This window comes from Leptidea sinapis, chromosome 20 (assembly GCF_905404315.1).
Source record: "Leptidea sinapis chromosome 20, ilLepSina1.1, whole genome shotgun sequence".
NCBI lineage: Eukaryota > Metazoa > Arthropoda > Insecta > Lepidoptera > Pieridae > Leptidea > Leptidea sinapis.
Window position 1 is genome coordinate 11,732,726 of NC_066284.1, and position 27,732 is coordinate 11,760,457.

General features: G+C 35.4%; 1 protein-coding gene across 1 annotated transcript; it reads left to right on the top strand.

Annotated features, from left to right (window-relative positions):
- The first annotated feature begins 1,485 nt into the window (after positions 1 to 1,485).
- On the top strand, positions 1,486 to 26,066 carry LOC126970082 (rho GTPase-activating protein 190-like). The gene is made up of 15 exons (XM_050815794.1): positions 1,486 to 1,649; positions 2,060 to 2,197; positions 6,196 to 6,308; positions 11,268 to 11,412; positions 12,550 to 12,755; positions 13,422 to 13,664; positions 15,055 to 15,155; positions 15,389 to 15,476; positions 16,563 to 16,690; positions 18,093 to 18,249; positions 20,061 to 20,170; positions 22,102 to 22,288; positions 23,853 to 23,968; positions 24,250 to 24,399; positions 25,778 to 26,066. Exons 2-15 carry the CDS (start codon positions 2,134 to 2,136, stop codon positions 26,028 to 26,030), a joined length of 2,061 nt encoding a protein of 686 aa, XP_050671751.1. The 5' UTR covers positions 1,486 to 1,649; positions 2,060 to 2,133; the 3' UTR covers positions 26,031 to 26,066.
- Positions 26,067 to 27,732: the final 1,666 nt, after the last annotated feature.

A 27,732-nucleotide genomic window follows, 5' to 3' on the forward strand; every position in this document is an offset into this window, starting at 1 on the left:
GCTGCGACGGCTTTGTAGACAGAAACTTAGGTTACTAACTGGGCCATTACCCGGTCATGCGCTTCTGCACAAAGAAACACTTCAGGTATTACAGACTCTTTGCAGAGTCTGTTTTGGGGCAGAAGAAACAGCTACCCATGTTATTCTTGAATGTCGAGAGGTGGCGGAATACAGGGCACAATACCTTGGAAACCCGAGATCATTACCAGAGGTCATCGGCAACATCAAGGGTCTGCGGGGATTCATAGTAGAATTGGGTTGGCAAGAGTAACACCGTCAACACATCACGCAAAATAGGCGCACATAAGACGTCAAGTTGCGGAAAATAGCCCGCACAAAACCTATAACCTATTTTCAGGGAAATGGTGTGGAAAGTATAGTTAACAGTCTATTCTTACGAAATATATAATAACATTTCACAGATATTATATCATAATTCCGTCATTAATCATTGAAATAAATAATTACCAAAAAGTAAATGTATGTATATATGTAATATATTTATTCATAATAGTTACAATTTCATTTACACCATGCCCGTAAAACTGCTGCAAATTTAAAAGGATCTCACGTTGATTTCTTTTTAATATAAGTGATGTTTCGTAGTTCGTAAATTCAAATAACATTATCTCGCTGTCATTGGGCACGTCCCAGTTACTATAAAATAAGTTTTAGTTAACACACATAGATGGGTCACAATGTAAGCAAAAAAAAACTATATGCGTGTAATCTTTACGCACCATTGAAGACAAACTTAACAATATATTTCTTTAGGACTAGGGATATTTTAATATCAAATTGTATTATCATCTTTCGAAAATTCACAAACGTATATTTAAACAAAATATAACTTTGAATTAAATAAATCAGTTTGATAAACTTCTAATAATAAATTAAGAATAATGACACAGTAACATAAGTTTAAATATAAATTTAAACAGTAATCAGCCAGATTAACACATTATAAGAAGATATGAACTTCTGATGTACATCGAACAGAGTACAATAGTGTGACACTACGACAAATGTATCATATTTTTAGTCAAGGGCTCTCTTTTTCATATTATTAGTCATATTTCTTTGAGTAACAATGAGTAAGAAATAAAACTACAACTTTGGAACTATGATATTATAATAGTTAAGTTGTCTTTCGTATTGGTCTTACAACAGGTGGAGGCACTACGACATACCCAAATTAAAATAGATAATATATAAACTACACTTCTATTTTAATTTGGGGAATCAGCTCTTGCCAAGCCAATGCATACACGCACAATTATATTCTAAAATTATCTGACTTTAATTGCATTGCAAAAATGTTTATCAAGGGTTAAAATCCATTATAAAGCAGTTGAGAATGTTTGCTGTAATCACCGCTAACATTATTTCCAAAGAATATAACATAGTAGAAGGACATCATCTACATTCTACGTCTTTTAGTTTTGAATTTTTTTAATAATGGCAATATCGATCTAAAACGCAACGCGATAGGTGTCATTCGGGAAAAATTGGATCCTTTGCTGGAGAAATTAATTCTTTAAAAAATGTAAAATACAAATTACATACCCGTGCTCGAATTGCTACGGTAGCAACATAAAACATAGTATTTATGTTAAAATTAATTGTGTGTATCAGTTTCTGGAGTTCAAGTAAGGTGTCAATGTCTGTACTATAACAATCTATCACAATAAATTATCACGAATTTTAATTTTCGCCTAATAGAGCAATTTATCTGGATAATAGTTAAAATGTCTCATTTGATAAGTTACTTGTAGTTTGTGTATAATTTTTTTATTCATAGGCCATCAACTTCTGTTGTTGACTATATATGTTCTCGTTTGTCTTTCTGGCAAAGAATATTGGCTATTTTGATAAGACTATTGTCCAAATAATCGAAATTAATCTTTTCTAACTACAAATTTGCAATACAAAATACTAATTATACACCTGACTGTAGTGGATCCTGATGATTTTAGTTATACAGTTCAATTAAAATCCTATCCTCTGTAAAGCAGTCATGAATTACTTACTAGGCTTTGAGTATTTGTTTTATTTCAAGGATACGTATTGTGATGAGTGTTTCAAGTGATAAGAGTGTCTTGGATTATCTGACTGCAAGATATTGATACAACAATGGCAAAAAAATCAGAGAATATTGGTGGAAAACTAATGACAATATCAGTTGTTGGGCTCTCTGGTGAGTTATTAATCTTGAGCTTAAATCTAATAGAAATCATTTAATCAATACTTGAAGTGTCAATAATCTATCAGTGGATAGCAATAATCAAAGTAAATATGGAAATAAAAAAAAATGCAAACAAAGGATTTTCTGTGGATAACTTATACACATATTATGTAATTTAGTTACTATCTTAACATCATTGTAAGAAACATTGTAAGAAAGTTCACAATGCTTAAAAGAAAATGTTTTAACTTATATTAATAAATTTCAGTAAATGTTTTTTTTTTATGGAAAAGGTGGACAAACTAGTGTATGGGTCACCTGGTGTTAAGTGATCACCACCACTCACATTTTCTGTATCCTATAAGATTTAAATGATTATACATAAACTAAAATATCTACCAAAGTAAAGAAAATTAAATTATTTATATTATTGGTACAATTTCACAGTGAGTTATTGAATTGTCTAGTCATTCAGATAAATAACTATCAAATGAAATCACAATTACTTTATTTGTTTAGGTTGAGGAAATAACACTTATGAGTTAACAGTATTTGTTCTTTTAATCATTTACCACCACTTCAGAAATGGATGAGCTTCAACGAGAAAAAGTGAAAAGAAACTTGCCACTCTTTTAAATCAAAATTTATAGCTTCATCATTTTAATTACAATATAATTATGTTAAGTGATGCAATAAATGTACTGTTCTTCTTAAGATTGATATGTATAATAATCACTAAATTGCTTACTATCTAAAACTGGTCACACATTACTTTGGATTATAGAAAGAACTTATTTAATTTTAAACTTTTCTGTTTACAAGTAGGATGGAAATTTTGCATTGTACCTAGACTGCATTCATTGACTTTTAGGATACATGGGAATAAAACTCATTTGATATTATAGAAGGTGAATTTTTCATGTGGGTGGTGGATGGCCAAATCTAAATTTATGAGGAATAGCTAATTTAACATTATGTATGACCACACAAGTTATAAAGATTTCAAAAGGGTATATTTTGATTAGTTTCTTACTAATTCATCTTCACATAAGCAAAAAAAATTTAACTGATGATTTAACTATATATATCAACATAGATATAATCTATAAATATAGATATATAAACTTACTTGAATGAATATCTGACTTTGCAATCTTCACCAGAGATATTGTTTTTATATATTTACTAGTGATGACAACCTGTTTCTAATGTGACTCTAGTTCTAGTGAACAAACCTCATTTTCAGTGTAACTCTATGGAAAATGTTTGAATCTGAATATATTTCGACCTTCATACCCAAACTCTATTAAACTATTGATAAAAACCAAATGATTTTAAGTTTTTCTCATCCAGACTGTTCCAACTATATCTTATGGTGGGTCTGTACCTATTGTGTTTGCTGAGTAATAAAATTTCCAACACTGTCTTTGTGCTTTATAGTTAACCTTCTTCCACTTCCTCCAGTGCTATGTGTGTGGGTTTTAGCCCCCTTAATTATCTTCCTTCAGTTGACTTGGGTCTTTGGCTGTCCTTTACCAAGTTTTGAGGTTGTACATTATATTTAGGTCTCCCTCCACTCATTTTATCCCACTTTTTCTCTGTGTGCTATGTGGGTGGGCCTGTTCAACTCAAGAAAATCTTTAAGAGTTGGTGCCCCATTCCTTTGATGTACTCTCCAGCACATAGTTTAGGGTTATGTTTAATTATTTTATTTTGAGCTCTGCTTGACATTACTATCTGTGAAGTGTCGTAGTTGTATAAACTTATAATTCCTACTACTCAGCTAAGTCAAGTTAGTAAGTCTTTTGTGGGGCGATGACGTTTTTGGCTTTTTATAAATTTGTTGTTGTATGTATTGACTATTCTATTTACTGGGGCAGCCTTACCAAGGTTACTCCTAGCAAATTGTTGTATAAAAGTTTGCATCTCTTTTATGTGACTTCTAGCATTATACCTGGGTACTGTTAATCCTACTCTATTCAACAAATTTGAACTATCAATACCTCCATTTATAATTTTATGTAAAAAAACAAATATTTATTAAATCTCTTTGATTTGATTTATGAGAGAGATTTATATAATTTTACTTGATCATAGTAGTTTTTAGCTTTTTTCAGTACATTATCTTTGTAGGCCAATTGCCGATAAAATTTCTTTTGCACTACTTCTGTCTTTATGAGATTGATACTTATAATCATATGTTCACATTTTTTTATATTTCATTGTTCTGAGATATATCATAAATTATCAATTTTTTTTGGCGAAATGTGATGATATTTATTTACTAAACTATACAGAAAAGTAAATTTCAGATTTAGCCACCTCTGTGCATATTTATATACTCTAAGACTGTTTGAATAAAGCTGATATCTTATCTCTTAACTTACACAGCTATTCCTCATACAATTGTGAGCCTATTGTTATGAGATCACAAATTTAACTTCCTGTTAGTGTTTCCTTTGTAATTTATCTTAAAAGAGTACTCTATGTAACATCCTCTGAATGGTCTTAAAAAATGGTTCCATGGAAATTTTTAAATTAAGAATTATAGGTGACCCATCCTCATGCATTAAAAGGAATACTAAAGGAATCTAACAAAATGAGAATAAATAAAAATATCAGCTATGCTCGTAATTCTAAATTTACAACTGCTGGATAAAGGCCTCCCCCAAACATCTCCATGATGATCGCTCCTGCGCTACCCTAATCCAACATATTCCGGCGATCTTGACTATGTCATTGGTCTATCTTGGGCCTACCAGCACTGCGTCTTGCACGTGCTCGCCATTTAGCGGTCGCGATTTACTATCCCAAACGACCATCTGTTCATGAAACTATATGCCCTGCCCACTGCCACTTCAGTTTTGCAATCATTAGGGCTATGTTGGTGACTTTGGTTCTCCTACGGATCTCCTAATTTCTGATTCGATCTCTCAGGGAAACTCCAAGCATAGCCCTCTCCATTGCTCTCTGAGTGACCATAGTGATGGGACTGATGCGAAAGCTCATATAACGGAACTCTTCAATTCTTAGGGGCAAATTAACGATACTCGGCCGAATCTTTTTATACTATCCGGATATTTAAGTCATCTACCATATTATAGTTATGGTCAAGTAATTGTCGTAGTCGAATATGATGATCAATGGGACTCCATAACGACTTACAGTAAGGGTGCGCTCTGTGGCAGAATTTCTAATTGTCTGTAATTTTAGTGTACTTCAAATGCACTAAAAATCAAAAAATTAACAAAAAAAAAACTGACTTCAAAAACACTATTCCAAAACAATAGATATAATATGCACTAAAAAGTATAAAAATAATTGCGTATTTTTATACAATCTAATTCTAGTTACGATTATTGTAATTTTTGGAGTTGGTGTCATCCAAGATAGGCTTGTAACTACATACATAGTTATAGGTGAGATGTGCTTGAGTCGTGAGGAGGTGAGAGGCGAGAGCGGGTCGCGGCGGAAGGACACCGATTAACCAACACCGACATAAGCATTAAAAAGGTGTTAATTAAAAATCCCGTTCCTAAAAACCATTTGAGATGAAATTTATATATAGATGAAATGACATTAAACTTTATTCAATTAGGCTTACACTAAGCCCTTTTTAAATATTTCTTTAAAAATACTCAATCTACCATATGTTCGGAAGAAGTAGAGCTCGTGACACAGTAATTACAATGAAATAGAGTATTTAATAATGGCTGTAATATACATAACAAATTATTTTTTAAGGTGCTGCATCCAATATATGAATAGTGTTTAAATAAAAAATTAAATAATATTTCATAAAAAGTATTCTCAAATATAAATTATTGTATATTGGACATGTCAACCGTTAGAGCTTGAATTCATTGTTTGTATAAGGATACCTCGTGAACATGATGGTTGTGATTACTGTCATAATTAGTAATTGCATCCAACAAATACAATCAACAATATACTTAAATAATACCTTCAATGGAATAAATTGATTCAATCCTATTATATTTTATTTTCAGGCACTGAGAAGGAGAAAGGTCAACTGGGTATTGGTAAATCTTGCCTTTGCAACAGGTTTGTTAGAACCAGTGCAGATGATTACAATGTTGACCATATCTCTGTGTTGAGTCAGGTAATTATTGTTTATATTAAGAACTTTAAGATAATATAGTAGAGATCTTTAGTACTTTTTCTCTTTCAGTGAATATCAATAATTTATTTATTTATTTGGATCGTCAACATTACATTACACATTTTATACTAGGTATGTTTATGCTAGGTATAATTTGGTATAAGTAACAATTAAAGATGAACACATCATTAGCATTATCGGTCATTAATCAAACTAGTGTCAAAAAGTACTACTTACAAATGAAATTTGAAGAAGATTTATACAAATAGGTCGAAAATGACAGTTATGCATGCCTAAAGCAATTTTACCATTTACCTACTACCAGTACAGGATGAATATAGTTTAATTTTTTTTTTATTATGACTGATACTGTCATACTTAGCGCATACATCGTCCACATATCTGACAAACATTGACAATATGTCAAGCGAGCGAACCAGTTTCTTTTGAAACGCTTCTTTTGAAGGTACTCATTTCGTATCGTCCCGGAAACACCGCACAAGGAAGCTCTTTCCACAGCTTAGTAGTACGAGGAAGAAAGCTCCTTAAAAACCGCACTGTGGAGGACCCCGCCACACATCCAGATAGTGGGGATGAAATCCTAATTTATGGCGAGTCGTGCGAAGGTGGGATTCGACGGCAGGAATCAGGTTAAACAGCTCTTCGGAACACTCCCGTGATAAATGCGGTTTCTCTTAGTTACCGTGATCACGTCATGATGTCATGCCGAGAACCAATCACGTAAACCACGTCGGGCGCATGACAATGTAACTGACAAAGAACATCCTAATATCGAACTAGAATCAATGCCCACGTTGTTTTAGTCCTGTTGAACCCCAAAAAAAAATCATCAATAATTATTGGCGGCTTTAACGGCTTACCACGTGGAGTCTATAATTAGGTATGGTATCATAATATGGGGTAACTCAATAGTAATAAATACACTCTTAATAGCGCTAAAAAAATGTTTGAGGGCTGCAACGGGCAAAAGGACCCCTTGAAAGCTGCAGACCCGTATTTAAAAAATATAACCAGTTAACAATTATTGAATACATATTTGAGTGCTGTATGGTTGTTCGAAAATTTAGCGAATTCAGTAAACATGAAAACACTTCTCTTTTCCCATTCAGGGACCCCACCAAACTACAAGTACCTTGCTGTAGAACTACATTATTTCAGAGAAACTTTTAATAAGAGAGGTATCGTCAAATAGGAATTTCTCATCTAAATGGAAAATATACCTTAGTAAAAATGCTTATATTCATTAGACGAATATTTTCAATTAAAAACTTGACTATATACTATATAATACTGCTACTAATCTTTTGTTAAATTGATTTTTTGTAACTAATGATTTAGAAATGTATTTTGTAAAATTTGCACGTCATAAATGTGGCAAACATGTACTTTATAATACTTATGTAACATCAATCTAACATGTTTATGCAAATAAAAACTTTGACTTTGGAACACGTCATATTTGTTTTCACAGTCTTTACGCCAAACCGAAAAATATATTATGTAACATAACTATCTAACATCTAGTTGAATGAATGAAGCTTAGGGATGGATAAATCGGCTCTCAATAGAGATTTCAATTTCCATTCAACTCTATTGTGCTGTCGGACATATAATAAGTTACATTGTTACATAAGAATATGGGCATCATAGAATATACAATGCTTGTTCGTTAGATCCGATTTAGATTAAAATTTAACCCGGTTTGCGTATTTGAAGCTAAAATAAGTTATACATCTAGCTTGCTGTTAGACAACCGATAAAAACAGGCCTAGGTTTAATACTTTTGTGTGCGTGACAAGCCACGTCTCACACGCGATTTGTGTTAGTATGCGTGCATTGCTTAAAATAGAGCTTAACTGTCAACCTCAATTTCTTTGTCCATCTAGACGTATAATTGATCCAAGCTTTCAACACGTTCTTCTTCTTCTTCTTCTTCACACGGGCGCTTTCCGCAACTCGACGTCATATGCGCCTATTTTGCGTGCGAGGGTGGTAGAGGCTACTCCAACCAGCCAAGCTCCTCCAAGAAGTCACCCAACCTGTTAACGTCGCGGAAGACTTCCCGAAGAGCGCCTGGTGACCCCAGGTGCTTCGCCCTGTAGTTTGCCACCTCACTGCATTCCAGCAGAACGTGAGCGGCTGTTTCCTCTGCCCCCAGGCAACCTCTGCATAGAGGGCTGTCCGTGACACCTATATTAAAGAGATGCCTGTTAAAATTGCCGTGACCTGTGGCCGCACATAATATTCATCTTAGTCGACACCGATTAAGTTGTAAGATTTCCCTGGTAAAACGCAAGTCGGCGCAAGGTAAAGCTGCTTTGGCTTGCCTGCACTCCTCAAGGCTATCCCAGTATTGTTGATGTAGTGCTTTTATCTTTTGATTTAAGTGGTTCCTGGACCAACTATGTGGCAGAGGCAGGAAAGGCTCTGGTCCAACCGGTTGGGTCTCAGAACCCCTTCTAGCTAGTTGGTCTGCCGCCTCGTTGCCCCTGATCGCACTGTGACCTTTGATCCACTGAAGTGTTAGGTTGTTGTTTTTACCAGCCACCTTATTTAATGCTGAGTGGCATTCAAGTAATAGGCTGGAAATGATTATCTTACCTTGAAGGGATTGTAATACCGATTTGCTATCAGAGAGTATTCTAATGGAGTGATCTTGAACCTCTCTGGCCAAGATAGCATTGGCAGCTAGCAAAACCCCCTGGTATGCAGTGTTAAGCTTACCCAAGGGCTCGGATATGCTGATATTTAGATCTTCCGAGAAGACTCCCGTACTTGTGCCTGAATACGTCTTCGAACCATCTGTGTAGAGGTCGAGCTCATAATGTGTAAGGACGCTGTCGTTCCTTTCCTCGAGCTCTATTCTGTAGTTTTTGTCAAAAATGAAAGTCCGCTCTATTTTATCACTAGCTGCTTCCACAAGTGGCATAGCTGACCATGCTTCTGAAAGTATGCGAAGATGTCTTACTTTGTCAATTCTCTGTGTTTTCAGATGTTTTAATCTTAGCGCAGCCATTGCCGCTTCTTGATATATGAATAAGTGAGGCGGAGGGATGCTCAGGGCTATTTCTAAGGCGGCGGTAGGGGTTGTCCTCATGCATCCCGTCACCGCACAGCATGCATGCCTTTGAAATTATTGTAATTTGGCGATGCAACACTTTTATTATGTGATAAAGCATCGAATAGTCTGAATGAGTATTTATAACATTCTAAGGGTCTGGCTTCGAATTCGGCTTAATTGAGTTTGAGAGTCATCATACAAATTCAATTCAGCAGAAGTCTCGCTTAGGGCCTTACCTACAATTATTGCTGGTTTATTTTTCTCTATTTCTCATTATGTTATGTTTTTTTTAAAAGTGATAACCCTCACTTCTAGGATTAATACACGAATAAAATTTGAAAAACAAAACATTATGAACGATGCGGGATTCGAACCCACGACCTCCGGCGTTCCGTGTCGGTGCTCTAACCAAATGAGCTACCCGTTCGAGTACCGCCTCGTTATAAAATTCTGTTTGCTTTGTTCAACTCTCGGGTTGTGGCTTCATCTACAGGATCTACTTTACAGTTGATAACCTGCTCAACCCCAATATTTGCATATTAGGAAATTGACTTGAGATGTCGCTCTTGTAAATCTAAACAATATGTTATGTTTTTTTTGAAGTGATAACCCTCACTTCTAGGATTAATACACAAATAACCGGCACGGAACGCCGGAGGTCGTGGGTTCGAATCCCGCATCGTTCATAAAGTTTTGTTTTTCAAATTTTATTTGTCTATTTCTCATTATTTAGTCCGCTTATAGATAAATAAACCTCAAATTAGAGCTTACGCAACGTTGTTTATATAGTTTGCTACCAACAAACGCACAATTTACATTAATTAAATTTATTAAACATGGCGTACTATCATAGGCTACATATAACTACATATGATTCGAAAATTAAATCTTTCGCATAGACATCCGTCTTTTATTTTAGAAGTGCGATTAATACTTTACAGTTTAGTTTTAAATGTATAACTCAATTTAAAAACGGTTTTGTAGCTAGGAGTTTTTATACTTATAAAAACTACGTTTAAAAAAACCGACTTCAAAAACTGAAAAGTATCGAACGACTAAAAATTTAATTTAATACACCTTATGCAAATCGTAACGTAACTACCTACTGATAGGTTTTAGGTTGGTGCCAAGCCCTAAACGAAATAGAACTTCGTAGTATAATCAGATTTCTTACTGTTATTATTAAGGTTGTCTGGCCACGCGTGTCTGTCCGCTTGGGTTGTTTTGTTCTAGACGAAGCTATCCCGCTCAAAATCACGCGTGATGAGTGTAGGTACCTACTATTACATTTGGCTTACGTATTGAACCTAAACTGAATAAATGTTTTTACATTGCTGCTTATTGGCCAAGGATCTTAGGAACAACTGGAGTAAATACGGCAATGTAAAGATATAACAGTCGAAGCTTATTATTTTGAAATTTATGGCATGTTCCATATTTCGGCTTTGAATTTATATGACGTGAATTGTCTATATGTATATAGAATGTCATTGCATGCAATAAACAAATTTTAAACCCCCTTTTGAATGAGTGTAGAATTTTTTAGTGAAAATACTGGACGAGACAAGCAAGACGTTCAGGTGATGGTAATTGATACGCCCCGCCCTTTACAGTGCAGTTCCGTTCAGCATTCTTATAAAACCAAAAATTCTGAGCGGCACCACAATTGCGCTCGTCACCTTGAGACATAAGATGTTAAGTCTCATTTGCCCAGTGATTTCACTAACTACGGCGCCCTTCAGACCGAAACACAGTAATGTTTATACATTACTGCTTTACGGCAGAACTAGGCGCCATTGTGGTACCCATAATCTAGCCGGCATCCTGTGCAAAGAAGCCTCCCACTGGTAAACTTGACTTGGTGCATTATGTTGTAGTCGGACTTCAGCGGTCGCGTGGTCAACAATGACCACTTCCTCTACTGGGGCAACGTGCAGAAGGAATACGATGAACAGGAGTACCGGTTCGAGGTTGTTGAGCAAACTGAGTTCGTCGACGATTCCTGCTTCCAACCATTCAAAGGTAAACTATTTGTTATTGCAGTGAAAACTTCTTTCACCGACATCGTCACCGACATGCTCTGGCGCACGCGGATAACTTCAGCGGTCGTTGTTGTAATGCGGTCTGTGTTTTTTTCGAGAGGCGTTAAATACATTTCTTAATAGCCGATCGATGGTACGGAAAACATTGCATTGAAAAAATTGATGCATGCCCGATATTTGCGGCACGAGTGAATCCAGTGATAGGTGTGTAATTGTTATTGTATCAATGGACAAATCATAAACTTTAGATTTCAATTTAATCCGGAGATACGTACTTTCGACCGAGGTATATAGGAATAAAATATGATTCGTGATGGCAGCGCCCATAATTATGACGGACTCTGGTCACAATCTGCTGGTAGCTTAAAAGCTTTTGCAATGGCATAGAGTGCCGGCCACAAACTGACCGACAGCATGCCAGGTTGGAAGGAGAGAAGATGATTGAATATGTAATGAAATCGAATAGTCCGTTTGACTTTAAATGTTTATAGATGTGTATTATGATATTTAAGTACAAGTCAAGCTGCTGAAGCAGAGCAAGGGAAATCTTAATATATACCGTGTGTATACCTAATTTGGATTCTCTGAAATGTATAAAAAAATATATTCCTTTATATATTTGAGTGCTTTTATAACTATGTACATGTCAGCCCTATTGTAATCTAAGTACATTATCACTTAAACAAAAGAAAAACTATATTCATGTATAACAAGAGCATCTCTTATATTTGATGTGATTAATTATATTAGTAATAATAACAATATGTAAAAGTAATCCTGTAACGACGTGCTATGATTGGTTAACGATAAACGAGATACTGTGCCGGCCCACCTACTGCTAGGTCGCTCGCGTACATTGAGCACCATATGAAATTTATGTGTGCTACAACTTCACTTCTAGAGCGACCGTTGAGCCGAGCGGACCTAAAACTTTCAGCGCCTGTAGCAGTTCGATCCGGAAAACCGTGTCTTTATTTATACAGTCCACCTCCAACACGTGCCATGCTCTGGAGTCTAGCTGCTGTTGATACTTATATCATTCAAGTGTGTAGTGATTCAGTATAGTCATTCAAATTAAATTTTTGTGCCTTCCTCATTTTTTGTATATCTCTTTCAGCGGTGGGTAAAACTGAATCGTATGTGAAACGGTGCGTGGCAACTAAACTTCAGTCGGCCGAGAAGCTGATGTACGTGTGCAAGAACCAGCTCGGGATTGAGAAGGAGTACGAGCAGAGGCTCATCCCTGACGGAAAACTCAGCGTGGACGGATTCCTGTGCGTGTACGATGTCAGTCTGGTGCCGGGTAGGACTTGGGAAAAGCAGGTGAGGTATCAGTTCCATATGTTTTTTATGACAATTAAGAGACGAGACGAGCAGGACGTTCAGCTCATGGTAATTGATGCTCCCTGCTCATTACAATGCAGTGCCGCTCAGGATTCTTGAAATACCCAAAAGTTTTCAGCGACAATATAATTGCGCTTGTCACCTTGAGACATAAGATGTTAGGTATCCAGTAATTTCACCTTCACTTCAGACCGAAACACAATAATGCTTACACATTATGGCAGAAAAAGGCACCGTTGTGGTACCCATAATCTAGCCGGCATCCTATAACAAGAAGCTTCCCACTGGTGCCCTAAGTCGCCTCTTAAGACACCCTAGGCCTAAGACACCTTTAGACTTCTCTATTATTTTTATGCCCCGGGGAAGCACAGCGCTTCCCCTTTTCTTCGGATATATTGCAATAATTCATCCCATCCCATGGCGTATGAGGCTCAGGAAAAGTCTAGATGTTTGAAAAATTTGAGTATCGCAGCTATTTGGTTCATATCATGTTATTAATATCAGGGTGTATGCAGACTTTAGGGGCAAGACAAAGGTGGCTAAATAACAAAGCCATATCATAAACAGCAACACTTAGACATCTGAAATTTTGAGTGTATTCTATGAAACTCTAACCTTAAAATATCTCCTTTTTTCAACTTTCAGAACGAAATCACAGCTGCAATTCTACAAAACATCATCAAGTTGAAGAAACCCGTGGTTCTCGTGACGTCGAAGAACGATGAGTCATGTGAGCAGGGGGTGAGGGAAGCAGAGAGATTAGTGCAGCGCAAGGAATTCAAGGGGTCCATACCGATTGTGGAGACCTCCAGCCATGACAATGTCAATGTTGATCAAGCGTTCTTCCTCTTGGCACAGATGATTGATAAATCGAAGGCCAGGATTAAGGTATGGTTTTCAGTTTGTCTTGCAATTATAATTATTATACAGCGTGGCGCTATAATAGCGACGAATTAATCGTAAAAAATAAATTCTAGAATTTAAAGTAAATAATTGAAATTTTCAAACAAATTACATATTAGGGAAACAAAATTTTAATACCCTTACGTGGTCGCATAAGACGGCACGAAGTAGGTGTCTACGCTAGCGGCTACTACATTTCTTACAGGTTTTTCCGAAATGGTATGTAAAATTGATTTATTTAGGTCAGTTGTGTATTTGATTTTTGAAATTTTTTTTTATGATGATTTATTACGATTAAGTAGTTCTATCTGTGTGTTTATCCAATATCGCCTTGTTGCGCCTCGCTGTATATAGCTGATACCCCGCCACACCGTCCACGTACACTTTTTTTCACCTTGGGTTACATTATTGGACTTTTAGTGAGGATCTCTAATTTTTTTGAAATTGTTATATAGCCTATGTAACCCGGGGATAGTGTAGCTCCCCAACAGTGAAAGATTTTTTCAAATCGGTTCAGTAGTTTCGGAGTCTTTTCAATGCAAACAAACAAACAAAAAACTTTCCTCTTTATAATATTAGTAAGTATAGATATACAGCGACGGTTGGGGTTGATTTTGACATTCTTGATAAGAATTTCAAAAATATGGTACGGAACGTTTCATGTACGTCGTTCTTACGTTACGTTACGAGTCGCACTTGAGGTGGGAGCGCATGCTCCGGTAAGAACACTGGACCATTATGGAGTTTGGGTTGCAGTGGCTTTGGCAGGTAAACGGTACTAAAGGTGTGTAAAGTACCGATCTAAATACATCAAATAATAAAGTGCGATTTTTCGATCTTACCTTCAGAATATTATTAAAAATCACGTTATTCATTGCCAGATACTTAACATCGTGGCAACCCCTTGCCAGACACCCTTAATATTCATGAAATTATAATTTTACTCAGGTCATAGTACAAAGCTAGCTGTAATAGCTGATTTTTATATATAATACTTCCAGGGTAATAAGTAGATGACTTTTGATAGTTCCAACCCCTTGCCAGACGTGGCTTTAATAAACAAATTGTAAACATATAATCTACGTGTCATACACCAATTATATTAAATTTACTTTATAGTCTGTATATATTCGAAATATTTTATATGGTTAGTTAGTAATGAATATTAAATTATTAAATTAGTACTTTTAAGCTGTGCATTATCATCTTAATACAAGTTTTTTGTGGCTCTAGCATATTCTTAGCGACTAGACGTCGAGACAGACAGTTGTAGGTGTTTAAGGGCAAAACCCACTGGTAGCATTTATTACACGTAATATGACATAAATATTATTAGATACATCCCTTGCAAGTTTTAAAATAGTGCATATTGCAGGTGGCGAACTATGCGGAAGCTTTGCGAATCAGGCGCGAGCAGTTGGACTTTGTCACAGAGGCTTTCACGCAGCTCATCAGGATACACGTGCAGGATCACAAGTGAGTGCTTTTGCTGGATTTGAAGGTAACTGCTGTTAATAAAAGATAAAACAGAAGTACTGTAACATGTCAAACTTACGCGATAAGTGGGTCTGAACCATCACTAGATTCATAATCACACTCAAAAATTTTCCAAAGCAAAACTACCTATCTTATGAGGCAGTTTTCATTCATAGACTTTGAACATTACTGCCACGAAATAACGTTTTTTTAATTAATATTTTTTTTATCAGGGAAATGTGGTCATCGGCGAGTAAGAGGCTGTGCCAGTATCCCGAATGGACGAAATTTGTGCAGCATTTTGGCAATGATGGCACACAGGTGAATATATAACATTGTTATTTAATTTAATAGGTGAATTATTATGTAGTGCATAATATTATCAAATACACATTCTCTCTTGTTTTTTAAGTTTTTGTGGCTTCTTCATGCTCGCTTAAATGTCATTGATTGTGGCGACGTGGTGGAGTGGGTCTTTTCCAATCCAAAAATATAGTCGAAGCCTATGCCTGGTGAAATGATGATTCCGTCATCGGAAACTGCTTAGTAATAAATATATTTATAGTTATATAATATATCGTTATAATCGTTAATATAATACTCATACACTATGTTTATGTATTTTTTGACTTGTGTAATTAATATTTGATGTTTGAGTATTTTTGTCGCATCACTTTACGTGCATAGATTGTAAGTAAAATAATTCATAAAACGCTTGAGCGTGAATGTTGTTTTAAAAGAATGTTAAAATCAACAGATTGGAATCCTTGCTAGGAATATAGGAAGATTTATTTAAAAAAATCCAAAAATGCAGTTTTTGTCTATTTAATTTTTTTTTGTGTATGAGGAGGACAAACGAGCGTATAGTTTTTTATTTAATTACATATATAAATATATTTGATATAGTTAGGATCTGTAATAAGGATCACTTTCGGACATTTTATATATAGCTTAGAATTATTCAGTGAGACCGCTTGACGTTTCGACCTTTTATTATTTTTTCTATTATTTATTTTAATAAGTGCAATGTTGAGTGCCACAGGAGTAGAAATTTATAGGAATTTAATAAACAAAACTTGCGCTTTGCTTGGTTTCTACTATATACATACATTACTTAATGTAGGACGTCGGATATAAGTGTTATATATAAACCTTAGATAATTTATAAGTATAATTATAGACAGACATAACGTCTTGCTGATAGACAACCAATGAAAACAGGCCAGGTTTATTACTTTAGTGTGCGTGACACGTGATTTGTATGTGACTTGGTGTTCGCGTGCGTGCATTGCTCAAAATAGAGATTTACTGTCAATTGAAGTTAAGTCAAACCTCAATTTTTTTCGACTTTCACAGCTGTCACAGTCTACATGTGTGAATGATCTAAGATATAAATTCTTATTACAGGTTGTTTATCGGCGTCACATACGGCGACTCAAAGATGAGAGATCAGCGAAGAAGCTTCGCAAGCAGCTGGCGAAGTTGCCTCAAGTGCTCACCAGAATGCAGCTGTCTACAGATGATTTGCACGAGAAGTAAGTTTTCTGAACTAATTTTATTTATTTGCTTGTTTAGATAGTACTCTCCCTAGATATTGACTGCAAGTGCCTAGGTCAAAACCACACTTGGCTATTTGTGAATGATGGTTCGTTGCCCCGTCGGAATTTATTAAATAAACAATTCTTCCACCTGCCGCTCGATAGCTGTTATTAATACATTTTTAAAAGTAAATAAAAATCCTTTTTTTCGCTCTAGAAATTTCAAGGTTTCCTTCTTGTCGGATGTGAAGGTCCCATCTGGTCTTTTAAGAAGTCTCAGTTGGTTCGGGCGTGTTTTCGAGAGTATTTTATGCAGTCTTGCATGTTAAGTGGTACTCATGACGTCCTCACATAGCTTCCTCCATGATACTCTCTCCTCTTATTCTCCACGATTTTTTTTATTGGATTCCGTTAAGGCTTTTGTGTTAGCCGACCAATTTTTGGTGTTTTTAGCCTTGTTGAATAATGTTCGGGTTTTCTTTCTAAGGTTCTCAAGCTCAGAATTCCTTCACGGTACTTCTCGATTAGAGGTCTTTTTTTCTAGTGGACAGCTCGCTTCATAGGCATCTAGAACAATTTGCGTTAGAGCCGGTTCAGCTACATCAACTCTCTACAGTGTTGATACTCTTCAGAAATGATTCGAGATTCCGCCTTAGGTTTATCTAGTAGGTGTCCCAGGCAGTCCGTCTCGGATTTCCCAGAGGTAGGTCTCGGCGTTCCCAGATTTTCCGTAGCGAAGGTTAAGTCCAAAACTAACTGTCTTGCTGTGGTAACAAACGTATCAGTACAACCTATGTGAAGTTAGCTAGGCTGATCCTTTGACCAAAATAGCTGCCATCTCTTGGATATCCAGTTTTTTTTATTACAATTTGGGACGAGATAAACATGGCGTTCAGTTGAGACGAGGTAATTGAGACGCCTTGCCCATTCCAATACAGTGCCGCTCAGGCCTCTTGAAAAACCTAAATATTCTGAGCTACTGCTCTACAATTGGGCTTGTCTCCTTGAGACGTAAGATGTTAAATCTCATTTGCCCAGTAAGTTTCACTAGCTCCGGCGCTCTTCAGACTGAAACACAATAATGCTTACACATGCTTCACGGCAGACAAAAGCGCCGTTGTGGACCCCTTAATCTAGCCGGCATCCTGTGCAAAGAAGCCTTTTACTGGTAAATGACCTAAGTCGCCTCTTATTGACACCATTGGGCCTGGGACTTCCCTATTCATTTTATGCCCCGGTGCTTCCTGCACATGGGACTGTGGCACAGGAGTTGTCCTACAGATATATTTATATAGATAGTACTTTTTAATATCTCTATTTCGAGGCCCCATTTAAAACTTAAACATGTAATTTAGACTTAAATAATTTAAAATTATAATAAATATGATAATTTGTTAAGCAGTGATTGGAGTGTAGTGGTGCGTCAGATCCGGTCGCACCGGGATTTCTCAGTGTACTTCAGCACTGGCTCCCGGCTCTCGTCTGGTTCGGGCTCAGGCTCCGGTCCGGAGAACAGCGACGCAACTCTACGGGTCGGCGAGCGGCCCCGTTACCAGGTACAATAATCTTTCTTAAACTTTCGTGTGGATACTTTTTTTAATGAAAATAAGGGACGACATGAGCAGAACGTTCAGCTGATGCTACTCCATGCCCATTATAATACAGTGCTGCTAAAAAACCAAAAAATTCTGAGTGGCACTACAATTGCGCTCGTCACCTTGTGACATAAGATGTTAAGTCTCATTTGCCCAGTAATTTCGCTAGTTACGGCGCCCTTCAGACCGAAACAGTAATGCTTACTTTCTTTGACAAAGAAGGCATACTATCGTATAGTAGATTATATCCGCTATATAATGATGCATGGTTCTTGTCTGCTATTGCGCTGGCTACCCTAAAATTGTATAATATTATATTAAATTGGAATATAGATAAAGTCTTGTATGCAACTCTTGATAATTAGGTATTAAAACACTCATGTGATACTACTAGCAGCTTATTAACCCATATTCGTGTTTTAATACCCCTTATTACACAACAGTTGCATATATAACTAATAATTATTCATTTTATTTCCTAATGATACATAAACAGTTCACACATATAACAATTACATAACATCAATAACAGATATACACAACATTCCTAGTTTCTGCTGTGACAATTAACTACAACATACTTATTATTACTATTACTAATTATATAATATAAATTAAAATTAAATAATAATTTAAAGCTGATTATAGACTCTTAGTTATATAAGTTTTCAATTATTAGATTAAAATAGAATAAAAGAGAAGAGAACAAACATAAACATGTTCAACCTAGTACTCGGTTAAGTCCTTTTACAATATGATCCCAGTAAATGTAACAAACAAATGTGTTACCAAATTCATAAGAATCGGTGAAAAAAGTTTCTTAATTGTACAACAGACGAAACTCATATCGTTGTTAAATCCTGTACAAAGACGTGGCCCAAAATAGAAGAACTCCTTCCTAGTACGCTTTCAGCAAATAGCATAATTTCCGTGCAGGAAACTTAGTTTTCGCATGTCCTAACTTATGCATCCTATTAATCCTATAAATGTGAAAGTTTGTATGTCTGGATGTATGTTTGTACTTCTTTAACACAAAAACTACTGGATGGATTTTGATGAAACTTTACAATAATATAGCTTACACACCAGAATAACACATAGGCTATTATTTATAAAACTATCGCGTGAATTATATTTTATATGGCAAAACAACGTCTGCCGGGTCAGCTAGTTATCTTATATAATTTCATATAGTATAATCTTACATAATTTATACGTCTAGATTTGCCTGTTGCTGCTAGACGACCGACCAAGACAGGTCAGGCCTTATTATTACTTTAGTGTGCGTGACAAGCTACGTCTTACACTCGTGATTTGTATGTCATTTTGTGTTAGTGTGCGTGCATTGCTCAAAATAGAGGTTTACTTTCAACCAAATTTTTTTTGCGACGTTTTCACAGGTGTGTATTTCTATTTACACGTATAAATGATCTAATATCTATATAATATAATCAAAGTACCATCCGCATCACGTAGACGTCTGGCATTCCACAACCGCGCGTTTTGTTCGAAATTTCTTGCCTCGCACAGCCACTTTGTGGAATCAACTACCGGCAGCGGTCTTCCCGAACAGATACAACTTAGGGACCTTCAAGAAAAAAGCATACTCCCACCTTAAAGGCCGGCAACGCCTCTCCCCATCCCGTGAGCCTCTTGCCCGTTTGCCCCCTCTCATAAAAAAAAAATATATAATTGCTGTATTTTTATTTATATATTGCAATTATGTTAACAAAAATATAATATTGATTATAATCCATGTTTTTTTTGTTAAGACACTGGGACAATCTCAGAAGATTCCATACGAGATACTAGAGACGAACGAAGCCGCATCAGTCTTCAAAGCTTACCTTCACGAATCGCACGAAAAGCAGAGAAACTTGGAGTGAGTGTATCTTTATTATCTTTTATTGTAAATAAAATAACAAAAAAGAAGCTATTTATTCTTTTACCTACATTAAGTAACGAGTATTGAAATGTATACATTAAATTAGTTCTAGGAATCAAATCAAAGTAAAATTAATAAGAAAAAATATATCAAAGTGCAGTAAAAATGTATAGACAAGGTAGGATTTCTATTTTGAAGAGCTTTTTCTTTATATAAATATTGATGGATTTGCTTTTCATTATTTCTTTTAAACTCATATATTGTTTCCGCCCCATAGCAATACGCCTCTATATTTCTTTTGCTATAGGATTTTCGAATGAAATCGTTTGCCCAAATAAATATATTCCTTTACAATCTCGTAATCTAATCTTTCTGTTGATTGTCAGTTATTATAGGATCGTTTTCTATACCGTTTTTTGGCATTACTTTTGTTTTTTTTTGGTGTTAATACAGAGACCAAATTTTATACTCTCTTCAGTCAATTCATTTAACATGGTTGTTAAGTCTGTCGCATTTTCTGCAAAAATAAATATCATCCGCAAAACGAAGATGACTTATGTACTCTCCATTCACTCTCCTGTTCAATTCAATTTCCTAAAGATGTTTTTCAAAACTGCTGTATATATTTTTGGTGACAATGCCTCACCTTACCTAGCACCTCTTTCTATAGGGAACCTTCTGCCCTCTCTTTCTAATCTGATTTTTGCGAAGCTATTTAAGTATATTTCACGTAAAACAGCGATGTATCTTAAGTCAATATTGCTATTGTAGCGTTTCCCAGATTGAAGTGTGGTTCAATGGATCAAAACCTTTTTGGTAGTCTATAAAACCTACTTAGAGCTTTTTGTTATATTCAATAGTTTTTTCTACTGTGTTAATACTTGTATGTGATACATAGTTGACTAGTTTTTGTGTAAACCCGCTTGCTCGCTCGACTGGTTCTCATCTAGATTGGCAGTTATTTTGTTAAATATTAATTTAGAAAACACATTATAGACATTAGACAGAAGGTTGATAGGTCGATAACTGTTAACGTCGCTGGGGGTCACCTTTTTTGTGCAGAAGTATGATTGTAGATTCCGACCACTGCTTCGGAGTACATCCAGTTCTTAAAATATTATTAAATAATGTTTGCAGAATGGGTTGTAGTGGTATCGATATAGCTTTTAGAAGCTCATTTGTGATGTTGTCTTCACCTAGCGTTTTGTTGTCTTTTTGGGAATCCTTATTTCGTCTTGGAACACCTTTAGGTGTGTAATTGGGTCGACATCCATTTGATACACAGACTGTAATTAATCTTTACACTTACACTTTTATTTTAGAAAAAAAAAATAATGTTGCAATGTCCAAGAAACGGTTTAACTCTAAAAATAATTTATATGGCAAAACAACGTTGGTGGGTCAGCTAGTGTAAAATATACCTACATGCGTCCATGGCTTCTTCCATTCTAATTAAACCTGTCATATAAGCTCTATTATTGGTATTTTTGACATTAAATTACATGCCGAGATTGATCTTCCACTCCCACATTCGTTTCAGAACTTTGTGTAATTTCCCTGCAAATCACAAATTTAAAATGATTGCTCGAATTTTGAAGGGCTCACAAGCAATATTCGCCTCAATACATGATACACCAGTTGTTGTTCCGGTTTTTTATATTTGATGTCAAAAACGCTTTTTAAATTTGAACACTAATTATATAATGGATGCTGCACCTTACAAACTAATTTGTTATGTATTGTGTATTGTAAAATACTCTTTTGATTGAAAAGAGTGGCCATTGAGTTTCCAAACATATGGTAGATTCAGTAATTTTAAAAGAAATATTTATAGTGACGATTCCAAAGCGGCTTAGCTAAGCCTAATTCAATAAAGTTTATTTGACTTTGACTTTGAAAATATTGAATCTTAGTGTATCCATGTCCAGATGGTGTCAGCAGTTCAAGCGCTTACTAGAAGAGACCGGGTACGTGACGCCGGGGAAGCAACTGTCGGAGGTGCGCGTGTTGCTGATGGGCCGCGAGTGTTACGAGGCGCTCACGGACGACCAGCAACAGAGTGTCTACGATGATCACCAGCGCGACATACAACGACGGGCGAAGCACAACTTCCAGGTAACACCGCGACAGTGAATTGTCAAATGGACGTATTGTAATTATTATGACGAATACTGACGATATATATTTTATTCATTCGATGCCGATATTACATGAATCGTGGTCACGGCGGGACTGTGGAGGCGGCGAGAAAAGCTTGACACATGACACATTGACACTTGACACTAATCTATATATGTATATATAAATGAATTGCTGTTCGTTAGTCTCGCTAAAACTCGAGAACAGTTGGACCGATTTGGCTAATTTTGGTCTTGAATTATTTGTGGAAGTCCAGAGAAGGTTTAAAAACAACAATTTTGTTTTTCCTTTGAAGTGTCCCCCGTCGTTCAGGAATCAAATTGAAAGAATAGTTTAAAATGAATAACTAATTTGAATTTATATCTTTCTAACTTTTGCAGGAGGTAAAAATAAACTTAATTTTATATACAGAACAACGTCTGTCGGGTCAGCTAGTAGTACATAATAATTACAATGTTATAGTTCCGCGATGATAAAAGTTTAAAAACAAATGAACGTAGTTAAGAAGAAAGGACTCAAACCATACAAAGGTACTTTTGAGTTAGAGGCATTTGAAATTTCAGCTCTAAATAATCTTCCATATAAATATCCAAATTGACAGATTTGACCTTCAGGAGTACAATGGCATACTTAACTCTATTTTGACTAAGGTGTGATTTGAGTCGTCCTCTTAACTACGTCCAAATGTCAAATGTGCAATATATATGTGCTGTGTGCACTCGTGGACGATAGCTCTAGTTCAAACAGAATTACAGAACTACAACTTGAGTGTTCAATTAATGTAGTGTTTTTCAATTTGTGGGGTCGCCATCAGGGGCAAAAACGCAAGGTAAATAAATAAATAATGAATAAATAAGCCTTTTATTCAGACTCATTAATAAACTAATAACTATTAATAATTGGCTGTTCAACGCCAAAGAATAAGTAGAGCCGCTCTTGTACGTATAATAATTTACACAACACAAATCGCCATAATGACACCGGCAATGCTTAGAAAAGTGCAAATTAGCCTACTGGTGAAATGTTGAGGCTTAATGAGAAAAAAAAACTCATTGCCACTCTTATAAATTAATATTTACAGCTTCATTTGCTTGCAAACACTAACTAAAATCTATGAAGAGCGCTGCAACAAAATACTCAAAAGTTTTAACATAATCATAATAATAAAAAAAACTCAAGATTTATTGAGTGGAGAGGATGCAACAATTCACACTCTGTAAATAAATAAAGAATTTATGTTAATATTTTAAAGAAATTACAGCTATTAATGGAACACCGTGTTTTCATGGAGGAAATTTCAAGTCGAGAAATTTCTACATCCAAATATTTCATTTTTTTAAGCTTCCTCAAAATTTCGCTGCATCGTTTTGTATATTTTCTGCTAAATCGCGCAAGTAGCTGTTGCACACGATTTTTATTTTTATGGTTATTTTAGATTTCGATTAGATTTAGCCCGCGACTTCGTACGCGTGAATAGCTAGTATCAAATAAAATTGAGAACTTAAAAGTGTTCGAAGAGTATGTATTCTGTTTTTCACAGGAATTGCTTCTTGAACATGCGGACCTCTTCTATCACTTCAAACGTATATCTCCGACCGGGACCATCACACAGGAGGACATCAAAGAAATCACAGATGTCTTACAAGATGATTTTAGGTAACTATGCCATTTATTTTTCACAGTTGCTAAACCGCTAAATGTTTCTTATACGATATGAAATATGTATGTCGTCGACAAAATTATATTTTATCTTCCTCATGTGGTTTGTTCGGGATGATACGACATGGGTACCTTCAAAAATAGCGCATACACCTTTCTTAAAGGCCGACAACGCTCCTGTGATTCCTCCTCGTTTGTTTTCCTATTCCATAAAAATAAAACAAAATAGCCATATATTTATGAAATTGTTCATATATCATATTTTTATCAATTTCTAGGTATAAAATGCTGGATCGTATGGAACAGGATCGCAAGCTAATGTTGTTCCAGCACTTGGGGTTCGTGCATTGTCCCATGCGCGAGCACTGTCCCGCCGCGGGCAACTGTCTAGACGCGACGTTACCTGTGCTCCTCAACACGAGAGTCGGGTAATTATAAATTATACCACAGAATAAATAATAGTACAGAAGCTGTATATCATTGATTTTAAAAAAAGTAATTTTTATTATAAATAGCGTACAAATATACCGCGTCGCTCAAGGTAAATTCCACTTAATGGCCATGTTTTAGTATCATGTCCATACTCGATTGCAACTTGCATTATTTTTGCTGTCCGTAACGGTTGATTGAAATACGGTAGATGCCTTTTTATAATTTTATTGTATTAATGTTAATGAGTGTGTTTGTAATCTTGACTTTAACAGAATATCTTTTATTTCCATACTCAGAATTAGTTATTCTTGAATTTGAATGTTGCAAAATTACTGAATCTTATAAATAATTTCAATAAATCTTGTGTAGGAAAACATTTGCATGGTGAAATAAGAAAAGTTTTGTGGGAGAGTAAGCAGGCTGCCTGTCTTTTGAGTGGATTAATTTTCGAAATCATTTAAAAAATATATCTTTCTAATTCCTATTCTAGTAAATATCAATGCAGGCCTGTGGGCTCTACTGCTATATGACAATGCAATACAAGTACAGAATATTCCTGATTTCTAGAGCTCTGTCTCGCTTCAGCCTGCTGATAGATTTAATGGAAATGAATAAGCTGATCCTAATTGAATTAAGATACTTTTAATATTTAAAATTATCATGGCTTTGAGCCAATACTGTAATATTTACCATGATTAAAAGATTTTTTAGGTTCAACGTTATAACCACAACTATTGTGGTTTGTTTTTATTACTGTCTTATTACTTAACGCGGTGTAAAGTTACTCGAAGCATATAATTATTTCCCCCTGTCATGTAATTCTGTACCGACAAAGGTAAGATAAAGACAAAAAGTTTTAAACTTGGAATGACTTTACTTTGAGTTTATTAATAAGATAGTTACGGTGGTATCACAAAATAATAATTAAAACATGGCTAAGACAAGTGTGTTCAACATTGACCTAACAATAACGTATAAATAAATGTCAATGACCTAACAATAACGATTTCTAAAATGGAGTTTCTCTTTTTCTATTACAAAATAGTCTTTAGTTTGTTAACTAAAACTTCGTTAAGCACCACATAAACTGAAGTGTACAGGCACAATTAAAACCGAACGGAACACAATTTTTGTCAGCTGTCTGTTTTGGTATATGTCATAATATAATGTATATCTTCCTGAATATGAACTATCCGTTAGACTCACCTTAGACAAGATTCGACTCGTGTTTAAATATAAGCAATGTCTAAAGATTGTTGAACGCTGAACAACAGAAAGACACAGATTTTTAACAGCAAGTGTTCAACACATGTTTTTCCTTCTTTTTGTAATAACACTAAGTTAATGTTTACAATTTTATTTGTGTATTAACAGGTCCCTGCGGTCGCACGGTGACACAGAGTGCGAGGCCGGGCCGCCGGCAGCGCCCTGGGCCCTCACAGCGGACTCCAACCAGATTAACGTTATTATATTAGGCGTGAGTCACTACTCAATATTTAGTTGGTGCTGTTCCACAATCATCATTATATCCTCGCCTCCAATGCGCCGCGTAAGAGATAGTACCAACAGCAACTTTGGTGTGATGGCGAGTAGGCTAGATTGCCCCATAATGAACCTCCACGCTTGAAAAAAGCCTAACATTAGACTAACATTTAGTTTTTAAGCCTGGTTACTAATACAATATGGATCTTTCTTACGTGTAATAAATGAATTTTTCAGAACATTATAATTTGGGTGTCTTCAAGCCTTACAATAAATGCTTATATTTTATTGTTGTAATCGGTCTAATAATACCTCTGGGCTTTGTCTGAGTAATAAAAGCATTCCTCCAGATTTGTGTCGTTCCTGCACAATGCGACTTAATGACGCGTTTACGAATCCGACAAAAATAAGATATTTTTCGGTAGAGTTTGTGATGAAATTAAACTAAATCTAAGAAAACTAAAAATTGCCACAAATAGATTACTTCTTTATCTCCAATTACCGGGAAATTTTTGCTTTGAAATTTTGATATTTTATGTTGTAAAAACGATTATCATTAGTTACCTCTTCACACAAAATTGACGAAATAGGGCTTCATTCAGGATCATTTTTCTGCAACTATTTATATAATTTTGTCTCTTAAAAATTACGTAAGGAAAGCAAATATAATATTTACAGAAACACGGGAAATAAATAAATAAATATGTTATAAATAATCTCAGAAAAAAATAAAAATTAATCGTCTAAAATTCATATATTTTTCTGATAAGCATGAGCTTTAAAGTGTAGTATTCACGGCTATTTTATTTTGTCACTCCGTACGCATTGCACAACAAGATCTATCGAAACAACGTCAGTCCGCGCTCGGCCGCCGTCGTTAGTAGACACTGTGTCGGTTGTAAGCAGCAGCTCGTACTCGGAAAGATCGCTGTACGAACATGAATATAGAAATAACAATACATTATTTCAATGGTACTTGTCTAAAAACCAATAATATTTTGCGCTACAACTTCTACAGAGCTGACTATGATAATATTAATATAGAACTAAATAAAATAGAATGGACTAAGAAATTTTCTCAGTGTGAAAGTGTAAATGAAATGTCATTGCATTTTTACACCTCATTACACAGTCTAATAGAAAAATTTGTACCTAAAAATAGAGTCGCTAAAGACAAGTATCCACCGTGGTTCAATAAGCAATTAACTAAGTTAACAAAAGAGAAAAATAAACTTTTACATAAATACAGGATATATCAAAACCCGTTAGATAAAATTTCGCTTCAAATCTTAAATAAGAGATGTAAGCAACTAGCTACATCATGCTATAATAATTATATGCAAAGGGCTGAAGATAGTATTAGAATTAATCCCAAATATTTTTATTCGTATCTAAAAAATAAACGCAGTAATTTAGTTCAGATACCTCAAAATATGACTCTCAATGATACAACTGCATCCGATGGGCAGAGCATATGTAACTTGTTTGCCAACTACTTTTCTTCAACGTTTGATAAAACTTCAGCTCAACCAACCACACAAATTAGTACAACTGTTCATAATACTAACTTTATTGGCAAAATTAATATTGGTCGAAAAAGCATCCTAAAACAGTTAAATGAACTTGATGTTCACAAAGGGGCTGGACCAGATGGCATTCCACCGTATTTCGTGTCTAGGTGCAGCCTAGCTTTAAGTTTCCCACTTTTTCTTATAATAAATAGGTCTCTTTCTACTGGTATATTCCCTGATATATGGAAAACTGCCAAAGTAGCTCCTATCCATAAAAACGGAGATAAAGACATTATTTCGAATTATAGGCCCATCTCAATTCTGTCCGTATTTGCG